Below are 11,232 nucleotides of genomic sequence, written 5' to 3' on the forward strand. Positions count from 1 at the left end.
TTTTTGTATTGTGCTTATGAGGGCTGTGTCGAACATCCTTAAGATATTCAATTTGGGTTTTTGTATTTTAACTTTATAAGATTCAGTGATACCATGTATTGTGTCACAGGAGCCGTGTACCTAATCTACCATGTGCTGATTGAGAAATCCATCATTTGGAAAGACTTCAACCTACAGGATGAGGACTGGGAATTACTGCAAATAGGACTCGTGCTGCTTTTCCTGCAGGTAAATGGAAGGAGGACAGAGAAAGACGGATGGACCGTAGGTTTACATGAACTATAGATAGTCGAGTCGTGGGTCTCTTTGCATTTAAAGATTCGCAGCTCGTCTTGTCTTGTGACCCTGTAAACGGTCACCAGTCATTGTACTGGATCAACTGGAAGCTGTAAACAAATGATGTGTTTGAGCTCTCGCAAACTCTTTAGAGGTCAGAAATGTGGGGAAAAGTGCTGTGCCTGATAAAAGCATGTTTAAAACTCTTACACTGTTGAAGAAAACAGTTATTTTTAACTTGAACAAAAAACAAACGTTTAAAACCTACTATAAATCTACCCCGTTGATACTTAATGATTCCAGCAGGTTCGACTCAATCAGAAATCATAATTAGATCTTTCTGGCACTCATTTACAAGTCTAATTTAAAACAACAGACTTCATTGAAAGATTGAATTTAGTGCCCCAGGCATTAACTTAGTTTCCGCTTGCCTCCTGTCTCAGGCCTTCTGCTCAGCAGCATGCCACTGGTTCGGTGTGGTGGCCTGTAAGATCCATTCGGTGAGGATGAGTTTCGCGGTGCCAGTTTGTTCCACAGGACCTGCGGTGCTGCTGTTGGGACTGATACTTTTCATAACGCAAGCACAAAGTCTAGAAGGAGCACAGAGCGGGAGCATCACGGGTGAGCTTAACCTTTCAACATTCGGAAGAAATTGATTGGGATTTGATTTGAATGTGCTTTTGTTTGATCAAAATGAAGATGATTCCATTATTTTAGTTGTGGATCAGACAGTTGAAAAATATGCCCCCCCCCCACAGTCAATTGGTGAATTGTGAAACATCTTTTCAATTACTCACATGAATACTTCCCTGAAAGGAAGAAACATCATTTTGCTTGCTACTGATAATCCTAAAACATTCAACTTTGTTTCTGTTGCAGAGTTTTGTGAAAGCCTCGTCCACTTGAGCCATAAGAACACAACCCCTGTGGTTTTACTGGAAATCACAAGGAGCATTTGTCGGACTTCACTCAACAGGTATGTTTGTGTGTTTGTATCAGGTTCAAACATTGCTCGCAGCTTTGGGCTCCCTACAATGTATTTATAAATGTGTTCAATTAAATATAATGCAAAGTAACATATGTCCAGGAATCTATACACACATGCAATCGATGTATACTTTCCCCAAATGATTGTGGACTGTTTTATTGACAGCTATTACTTGCAATGGCCCTTTTCAATGCTGGCACTGGAGGGAGTGTGTATGTGGTCAGGCTTTGTCACGTGTACCTACTATGTATGGAAGATCAAGGTATCAAAATGAACACACACACACACACACACACACACACACAGATCCCTTACAATAAGCACCCAAATTCTGAAAAAAGGTTTTCATTCTTCACAAGACACCTCTGTGCGATGGAGATGATCGGACGTCTTCACTTCCTGTTGCTCACATTATTGAACAATTACATTTCACAAAAGTCAACAGCAACGTCTCTCCAGATAAAACGACAACATTTATCTTAATGAGCTAAAGAAAACTTTTCAAAGTATATACTATTTTAATAATTATTTTCAAATTGAGATGTAGAAATGTCTTACTTAACCTTGAAATATCAGAATGACACCTGATGTTGAGGTTAGGCATAAAGACGTGCATCTGAATGCCTCTATCGTTCACCGCGTCTCAGGTCCAGCGCATAGAGAGAACCTCGCAGCTCTTTGTTCGCCGGCTCTATGAATCCGCTTTTATTGACCTGTCTCTGCTACTCAACACCAAGATGAAGGTGCCCCGAGCCCGAAACCAGGAGAGGTGAGAGGGGTCTGAAAAGAGAGTTTCTCTCATTATGTTTTGATTGTATATGGTAATAATTGTGTGCTGATACTTCATTTAAAATATGTCTTGACAAGTAGATGTCAAAGTAGCTTAAAGCGTGCTTTTGGAGATCTCTTTGCTGAGAGATCTGCATGGTGACAACATGAAATGTTTAAAGCTTCCCCTCTTCTCTCCTTCACAGCGGTGATGACATGCAGAAGTGTGTGATCTATCTGTGTGCCACCATGTGGCATGAGACCTATGATGAAATGCTGAAAATCCTCACCTCTATGTTCAGGTTTGAGACCGTGTCACTGCAGACAGCTAGTTGTCAAAGTATCAAACAGACAACACGGGTTTTGAGCCCCTATTGTATCCCCTATGCTGTAGTGATGCAGAAGTAAACTCCAAGATGTGTCGGTGCACCGTGATGATGTTGTTGTGTGCATGAGATGAGGCAGTGAAACTTCACCCTGGTGTCGCGTTGCTCTTTTCAATGTTGATTGTTAATGAAGTCTCCTGATAAGCATGCAACTTCAAATATGTGAGGGCTCAAACAACAGTTTTGCATTTGAAAATTAAATTCTATTTATTCCCTGTCACGCAGTAATGAAAGAGTTGTTTGTTGTCTCTTCAGGCTGGACCGCTACCGAGGTGATCCAAAGGAGGAGCACAACGACTGTTTTGACTTTGAGTGTCACATTTATGTAGATGATGCCTTCATGACCGAAAAGGAAACAGGAAAGAGGCTGGTTAACTCTTACGTTACTGACTTGATCCATGTGGTCATAGAGGTTTACAGGTGAGATTATCCATAGATTTACCGTCTATCTTTAGATGCATCCATCCATTCATTCATTCAACCTTGTCTCCATTCAGGGTGTTTACCAACAAAGAACCAGATGATGTGTCGATCATCATGACCCCCTACGGTGGCAGGATGATGTTTGTTATGCCAGAGGGCAACATGCTCTATGTTCATCTGAAAGACAAGAATCTCATCAAGAACAAGAAACGATGGTCCCAGGTATGATGTCACAGTGCTGTTTCTGTCCTGCAGGTGTCATGGTAAAAAAGCGACCCGTTGCGCTCTCCTCACACACTGCATGGCGTTCATACCCGAGACCCACCTCTGCAAAATCACTGACTCTTTAGCCCCTTTGATGGGAGATGCAGTTCTTCAACTCTGATTCATTAACATTATGAATATCTTCTCAATAAACCATCTAGTCTGTGAAATGTCAAAGAAATTGGGAAATGGCATTACGTTTCACAGTATTTCCTTGTTTGTTTTCAGATTGGTTACTATGCCCAAAACCCAAAGATCACATACATACACATATATCTTAAAGCATCAAATCTTCACATCTTAAATGCTAAAATCATTTTCCTGAAAATAATCTACTTAGTGTTAGAAAATTAAGAGCCCTTTTTTTTCAAATACACCAACTAATATTGAGAATGACCTTACTGTTTGAATTGCATCAATGTCTTTGAGAGTCGGTCTTGGATTCTCCCGCATCACATTACTGTAAATTACTTTCAGATTATGTACATGTACTATCTACTCGGCTGGAAGGGCTACATCGTCAAGAACCCTCAAAAGATGACAGTAAGACTTTTTTTTCTTCTATTTTGTCTGAAAATTGCATATCTAACTATTTTGACCGGATGGGTATAAAATATTTAAATGTTTTCTAGCGCCAGCACAACCCATCAAGGGAGAGCATGGTCTCCATGTATGGAGACATTTTTGTGCTGCCCCAGCATGACAATGACTACAAGAGAAAATTCATCTCAGATGACAACACTTACATCCTGGCTCTGGACGGAGACACCGACTTCCAACCAAAAGCTGTGATTCTGCTTGTAGACAGGTCAGGTTACTTATGTATTACTGTACAAATAACGTTTTTTAGCAATTAAAGTAATTAAACATATTATGTTCATTGACAGGTTGAGGATGTATAGCAACGTAGGTGCAGCGTGTGGTAGGATCCACCCGACTGGTATGGGTAAGTGGACGTTCTTTTGGCCTTTTCAGCAGAAGGTATAGTTTTTTCTTCAAAACCAAGCCCTTCATTTTACTCTAAGCTGCTTGCTCTGCTCAGCTGGAACGTGGAGGCAGCGCTGAGTGCCCGCGATGGCCCGAGCTGGGTTTATTTACTTATGAGTTCACACAAGATCCAATTAACACAGGGGGAAAGGGCAAAGTATCTGTTATCCAGGATTTGAAACAGCCGGGCGGAAAGCCACACAAATTCATACTATTAAATAGCAGAATAAAAATGAATGAATCATTCCAACACCCTATTTGTTATGTTCAGACTGACTTCAGAATTTGGTTGTTCAAGTGGGAACATCTTGACATAGTATAGTTATGAAATGGAAAATCTTATTTTTGTTGGATGAATCCAAAGGTAGTACCCCAAAAACATGTTCTGGTTCATATTCCAGCACTGGTACTTTCCTCCTCCTATAGTCGACAATGAAGCAAGATGGGTTTTATGAAGCTATTTTGTATACAGCCCTTATAGGCTAAGATAGATGCCGCCTTCCAAAACGCTTAACATGACAGTGGATAGAAATGAACATTTGTGAAGCGTTATCTCCCATTTCCTTCCATGTATTTGGTCAATGATGAATTTGTCTGGGTGGATCTCTCTGCTCATCGGCCTGCCTGCCTGCCGTCCCAGGTCCCATGGTGTGGTACCAGAAGTTTGAGTATGCAGTGGGCCATTGGCTACAGAAGACAGCAGAGCACGTGCTCGGCTCCGTGTTGTGCAGTCCAGGATGCTTCAGTCTGTTTAGAGGATCCGCCCTGATGGATGATAATGTGATGAAGAGATACACAACTACTGCAACCAGAGCTTCGGAATATGTGCAGTATGACCAAGGTCGGTGGCGAAGTGCTCCAACCCTTTTTACCGCAGATAGTTTTGTCTCTTTGCATTTCTTTTTTGACTCTTTGAGCCTGTCTCTTTTTTCTTCCTTGTGTGTGTTTCTAGGGGAGGATCGTTGGTTGTGTACTTTGTTACTGCAGCAAGGGTGGCGTGTGGAGTACAACGCTGCATCAGATGCATACACCAACTCACCAGAGGAGTTCAAAGAGTTTTATAACCAGAGGAGACGATGGGGACCATCTACACTGGCTAATACACTGGACCTTCTGCACAGGTTAGGATGCATTAATATTATGTTCATCATTAGACTTGGAATCAATAATAAAACAGGAATTAGCATCCTTACATTGGATCTGCATGCAGGCCCAGTTCTACAGACTACACATCTTTAATCAGCTGTTAACTATGGCATTGTGACATGTGCATTGTCTCTATATACATTTTTCTTTTCTGTTATGAATTAAATCACAGTGGTCCAGAAACAGTGAAGAGAAATTCATCCATCTCCAGGCTTTACATCTTCTACCAGATGTTCACCGTCAGTTCCTCTATCCTCGGTCCAGCCTCTGTGACTCTCATGATAGCAGGTCGGTTGATGTTGAGTTCAATACGCTACAAAACATATTGAAATACTTCAGTGGAGCAAACGTTTTCTCTCATCTGTCTATTCCATTTCTTTACCAGTATCATACTTTGATATGAGTAAGTTCCTGCTGAATGCATCAATTCACTCGTTCTGCATTTATATGAACATCTTATAAGACCCCTGTGGACTTTATTTAATTAAAACTATATATAGTGTGGAAACACTGTGATGGTGACTACTGGGATGCCCACTTGGTCCGGCAGTTTAGAAATACTTTTGTATTGATAACTTCCCCTCTCCCCCGCCTCGCTCCCTGTCTTTTTGCCAGGTGCTTTCCAGTTCGTCTTCAAAATCGCCGGCACAACTTCCATCATCATCGCAAGTGTTCCTCCCGTGTTCTACGTCATCGTCTGTTTCGTAGCCAAGCCCAATAACCAGATCACCATTGCCGCCATTATGAGCATTCTGTATGCATTCCTCATGACTGCGTCCTTTTTTTCCATCATTGGTGGGTAAAACCTCTTTGACTGATTTAGTTATTGAAACCCTTAAATTCTTTCACACACACACAAACACACATGCCTCGTTCTGCTTCCAGGTGACATGGTGATTCAGGGCACCTTCCTGACTCCCACCGGCTTGTTTTTGGTTTCAATGGCAATCATGTACGCAGTGACAGCCGTGCTACACCCAGAGGAATGGGGTATGGTTATACTATTTCATCTTAATGCTCATTCTCATCCTTTACCATGTTAACAGAGTGCTGTAATATGAAATCCTGTCTACATTAGAATGTAACGTTTTGTTAACGGCTCAATGTTCTGTTCTGTTTTCCTAATTTTCTCTTGCAGCAATGATCATCTATGGTCTGATGTATTTCATCTGTATCCCCAGTGGATACCTCCTACTGACCATCTACTCACTGGTCAACATGCACATTGTGTCGTGGGGCACAAGGGAATCCAGCAAGTAACGTACCAACCTCCTAACTTTCTTCTTGATTTAAAATGATGTTAAGCAAAGACAAGACAGCCAGCAAGCCCCTAACTTAACAACTGAGTCATCCGTTGATCTAAAGCCAATCTGCAGGACTCACTGATTTCCTGACTCACTAAGCAACTGCATCCGTCTGTGTATTGATGAGATTATGTCTTTCCTCACTGCCCATCATTCTTTTTGTTTGTCAGGGGAGAAGGAGAGGTGAAGAAGAACCATAATATTCTGTGTGACCGAAAATGCACACTTTGCTGCTGGGACATGAAGTTACAGGTACTGTAACCAAAGACTTCCAGGGCATAAGTAGATGGACGGATTCACTCATTCCATCCCGTCGCGTTGCAGGTAACACAGGAGTCAGAGAATCTGATGCTCCGTCAGATTGCAGGCCAGACTCCGGCCCTTGCCATCACCAACCAGCACTCATTGATTCAAAATGCAGAGCCCGAAGCCAAAGTTGATACCAAACCAGAAAAGGCCGTTGAAGAAGTTAACAAATCTAGTGGTGACAAACAGAAGGGGATGTTAGGAAAAGGCAACGACGCTGCTTCCATGAGCAGGTTTGTCTTTGCACTAAATATTTCAGTCAATCCGGCATCAGCGGCATGCGCTGTCATGGCGTTTATCAGCTGTCATTTGGCCAAACAATGTCTGTGTGTCTGTATGCAGTGAGGACACTCTGTACAAAAACAGCATAACACCGAGCCTGTCGGACCACGGGGACCGTGAGGAGGATGACGACTTAATGGTCGCCGACTTCGAGGAACAAGAGCTTACTGTGAAAGGTGAGAAGCACCTTAACGTTGCAACTGTCCCGAATATCACTTACTGTAGATAAAGAGATTCATTTGGGAAAAATAAAGTATGTACAGCATAGTATAATGACGTTATTGGTTCTCCTAGACTGGGTAGAGCCGGTGAAAGAAGAATTTTTGAAGAAGCTGACTTACGCCAACATGAAGAGAAACCTGCAGGAACAAATACGGTAAATGATTTCTAATTCCAGAGAGAAATGTTGTATGTTCTTTATCTTAAGGCTTTTGTCACAATCTCAACAAACAATGTGGAAATGTTTGCAAAGTGAACATTGAATGTAACTGAAAACAAACACAACTAAACTTGTTTGTGTTCATTTGAACACCGTAGTTTTTATTACTTATGTTATCACCTTATCAAACTAACGTTTTTGAAACTTGAATAGAAAGTTTCAATTAATATGGAAACAACAGTGTAATATGCAGTTTAACCTGCATGCAGTTAAGTGTACACGTATGAATTGTATTAACATTATTAATCAGTGTGTGTTTTTGCATGTGTGCACATACCGTATCAGCTAAAAATGTGCAAGTGCATAATTACGCTCTTGTTTTTCTGCATCTTTTATCTACAGATACGCACTCCGTAACAAACAAGAGGATGACGTATGTGAGGAGTTGGTCCTGATGTTAACAGACACTCTTAGCAGAGAGCTAAGTGATGTGGGACCGGAAGATGTTGTGCCACAAACCCAGCTGGAGGAGTTAGGATGTTCCCTGGAAGAGCATGTAATAATAACAATAACTTGCACCATATCATTGTATTATATAAGATTCAAATGTTTAAATTTGATGAATTGGTATTAATCCTATACAGAATATATATAAGACAAAAAAATATAATCTTTTAAAATCACTGACTGACTTTCTGTGTCTCACAGGCTCGGCGCATCCTCAGAACCAATCAAATGGAGAAGTTAGAAAATCGAGTCAAGGCAGCAATCAAGAAAACGCTCACCGCACCACAAATAGAAAACCTTGATGAGGTAAGATGCGGATTCAGCCCCCGGCTCTGTGCAAAGCAAATACTGTAGCTGGCGGAGCAGTGTTGTCTCTTTTATTTCCGTTTAAGATAAACATAAATTGTACTAAATTAAGTGGATAGCCAGGAAAATGAATTGCTATAACAATAAGTATGAGGGAACAATAACAACGTCAGGTAGACTTTTTCTTTGCCTTTATTCAAATAAATCCTAAATAAATATTTGTGCGTGTGGATTTGTGTGTCTTTAGGCTGAGCAGGACTTCTGGAACAAGTTACTCGAACGCTACTTGACGCCTATTGTTGACACTAAAGCGCACACGGAGGAAATCACCAAAGAACTAAAGTCACTACGCAACAAGGTCAGCTCTCTTTAATTGTTTATGCAAATGTGTCACTGTTGTTGTTGTTGTTGTTGTTGTTGTGTGTGCCATGAATTCTGAATTATATGTAATGACGACACATCAAGCTCCATCGCTGATTTATCGCGTGCTCTAATAAGAATTTGCAAACTTTGTCAAGCTGCACTCAGACTTCACAAGGTGTAAAATCACAGCCATTGTTGATATCTGGTCGATTCAGAAGGAGAAACTTTGTAGATGTCCTTCTCTAATTTTAAACCTTTGAAAATCGCGACCCATCGCACACAACAGGATATTGTCACGCTGACATGCTGGAGGGAGCAATAAACCACCTCGTGTGATCTCGTGAGGAAGCAGATGTAAACAGAATTAAAACTCATGTGAAGCAACAACTTGCAGCTTTGCTGCTTTGCCAAAAAATAAAAGCAGATTGCTGTGAGAAATGATTGGGGCGAGAAACGGGTTGTTTATTCCAGTGATCCTCAAAGTGGGACCCGGGGGGCTTCAGGGATTCGTGTCAATCTGCCAGAGAGGCCGTGACATAATACGCTATTCATTACACAACTGTGCTGCATCATTAAAAAGTGCATAACTACGGATGTGGATCATTTTCAGACTTCAGAAGAGTGTCATGAAATTCTTCTTCCTCCCCAAAGGCTGTGTTCCTGTACTTCATCATCAACGTGCTGTGGGTGGTTGCCACTTACTTCCTGCAGGCCATCGGCACGGATGTCCTCAGCATCAAGATCCCGAAATTTTTTCCAAACGGAACTGAATCTGACGAAACCCTCAACGTAAGGACAGTCCTGATGCATGCGTTGGAGTGACAGTACGAAGGAGGACGGTGGAATCTTTTTCAATGTTTATCAGCGCTACTGTGACTTCTGCTAAAAGTAATGTTGTTTTTTGTGGACAGGTGGAGCCTCTCAGTTTGATGTTCCTGTTTTCTTTCGCTATTCTTCTCCTTATCCAGTTTCTGGCCATGTTATATCACAGGTAAACACACACAGACACACAAACAAAAACAAACAAACATCTTCATGTGCCTCACAACCACGTTTTTACTTTTCTGCAACTGTAACATGAGCAAATAAGCAGTAGTTTTCTAACTTTAAGATACAGGAGATTTGATTCTGTTAAATAGAAATATCATGTAACTGGTATAAAAATTGGAATTACTTCTGCTTTTCTAATTCAACTATTGTACATCCATCTCTTGATATAATTTTGTCAATACTTTCCACTTGGGTTTGATCTTTGTGCGTCTTTGTTTGCAGAGTCTACACTCTGATCCACGTGGTCTCATATCGCAGCTCGGAGAAGGACTACAAAGAGAGGATCGAGGTGAGTAGCAACACTTGAAACACACACAAACTAGAACGTGACGACCCTTCGTTTTCCAGCCCGGGCTGTTTGTTTTCCTCCTCTCTCTCGCTGAGCTGTCTCGTCAGGCAGAAAAGCCCCCAAAATAATATATGTGTTATGTGATTGTATAAGTAGTCTAATACAACAAACACGGCCAAACATTTAAAGCCACAGAGCAAATAACTAAACAAAGAAAGTCTCAGCCGGTGAGACTCATTCACGTGACAATCTTTCTTTTGTATGTGTCGTCCTGTCCGCCAGGAGGAAGACGATGATTGCTTGACTCTGGAGAACGCAGATGGACTTTCCTTTAACAATGATGACCTGTAGTACATAACAACCCACTGAAACCAGTGAAAGCCAGCGAGCCTTAGCATGACCTGCAGCAACCCCTTTACCAGCAGGTCCCTCCCCACGAAGGGCTGGCAATCTGCTTTTCAGCTTTCACAGTGCACCAAATTCTGTGAACGTTTGTGGTTGAACAGTGTAGAGTGCTTGTAGACAGGCCAGTACTTTATCGGGATGTCACCGGATATCATCTAATTATGTTCTACATAATAGTATTTTAGCATTCTTTAATCATCAAGTAATTTGTTTGACTACAACTGCTCTTAAGACTCGCATATATTGTATTTCAAGGGTGGTTGAAGTCTCCAAAATGATGGATGTTATTATCTGGAATGAGGGTTGACAGAATTGAACAACATCCTTGTAGAGGACCCACTACATAATTAGTAGAAATGTAAAATGTTGTAGTTTGTTTTTATGTGCTTTCCCCCCAGATCTTTGTTTTATTAATCACCTTGAGATGGAGATTGACATTTTAATTTGTCCAATGTATTTATGAGCTTCATGTTAATTAATTTAAAAATACTTGAATACAATGCTCCAAGAAAATGAGTCTAAAGACCTTTTCGAATGCAACATTTGCACATAAAATATTGTGAAAAATACTTGTTAGACCTTGCATATTTTAAACCCCAATGCTTCGTGGTTGTCGTCAAGATGGAACATTGCAATTATGTTAAGTTATTGTAACAATGCACAATGAAAAGTGATCAAGTGTTCTTGAGGAAACTATCTGGGAAACTGAATGTATTCGATCAACTCAAAAGTGGATAATATCTATAATAAATACAACAAGCAGCAAATACTCATATTTTCAGCTCATTAACGTGCAGGATTTA

The 11,232-nt window shown here is 41.0% G+C and overlaps 1 protein-coding gene across 2 annotated transcripts in view; it reads left to right on the forward strand.

Annotated features, from left to right (window-relative positions):
* Positions 1-11,198, forward strand: part of chs1 (chitin synthase 1) — a 42,227-nt gene extending 31,029 nt beyond the window's left edge. For both annotated transcript variants that reach the window (XM_040200509.2, XM_078085042.1), the window contains 28 exons: positions 110-228; positions 720-897; positions 1,156-1,252; positions 1,430-1,526; positions 1,912-2,033; positions 2,239-2,334; positions 2,674-2,838; positions 2,916-3,063; positions 3,583-3,648; positions 3,738-3,913; positions 3,993-4,051; positions 4,733-4,933; positions 5,045-5,213; positions 5,411-5,526; positions 5,854-6,033; positions 6,124-6,228; positions 6,377-6,494; positions 6,713-6,794; positions 6,867-7,081; positions 7,191-7,306; positions 7,425-7,506; positions 7,912-8,065; positions 8,218-8,322; positions 8,570-8,680; positions 9,337-9,474; positions 9,597-9,676; positions 9,958-10,024; positions 10,307-11,198. In XM_040200509.2, the coding sequence (XP_040056443.2) occupies positions 110-228; positions 720-897; positions 1,156-1,252; positions 1,430-1,526; positions 1,912-2,033; positions 2,239-2,334; positions 2,674-2,838; positions 2,916-3,063; positions 3,583-3,648; positions 3,738-3,913; positions 3,993-4,051; positions 4,733-4,933; positions 5,045-5,213; positions 5,411-5,526; positions 5,854-6,033; positions 6,124-6,228; positions 6,377-6,494; positions 6,713-6,794; positions 6,867-7,081; positions 7,191-7,306; positions 7,425-7,506; positions 7,912-8,065; positions 8,218-8,322; positions 8,570-8,680; positions 9,337-9,474; positions 9,597-9,676; positions 9,958-10,024; positions 10,307-10,375 (3,431 nt within the window). In that variant the 3' untranslated portion in view covers positions 10,376-11,198. The remainder of the gene's footprint in view (positions 1-109; positions 229-719; positions 898-1,155; positions 1,253-1,429; positions 1,527-1,911; positions 2,034-2,238; positions 2,335-2,673; positions 2,839-2,915; positions 3,064-3,582; positions 3,649-3,737; positions 3,914-3,992; positions 4,052-4,732; positions 4,934-5,044; positions 5,214-5,410; positions 5,527-5,853; positions 6,034-6,123; positions 6,229-6,376; positions 6,495-6,712; positions 6,795-6,866; positions 7,082-7,190; positions 7,307-7,424; positions 7,507-7,911; positions 8,066-8,217; positions 8,323-8,569; positions 8,681-9,336; positions 9,475-9,596; positions 9,677-9,957; positions 10,025-10,306) is intronic.
* Positions 11,199-11,232: the final 34 nt, after the last annotated feature.

The sequence above is a fragment of the Gasterosteus aculeatus genome, chromosome 12, assembly GCF_964276395.1.
Source record: "Gasterosteus aculeatus chromosome 12, fGasAcu3.hap1.1, whole genome shotgun sequence".
NCBI classification, from domain to species: Eukaryota; Metazoa; Chordata; class Actinopteri; order Perciformes; family Gasterosteidae; genus Gasterosteus; species Gasterosteus aculeatus.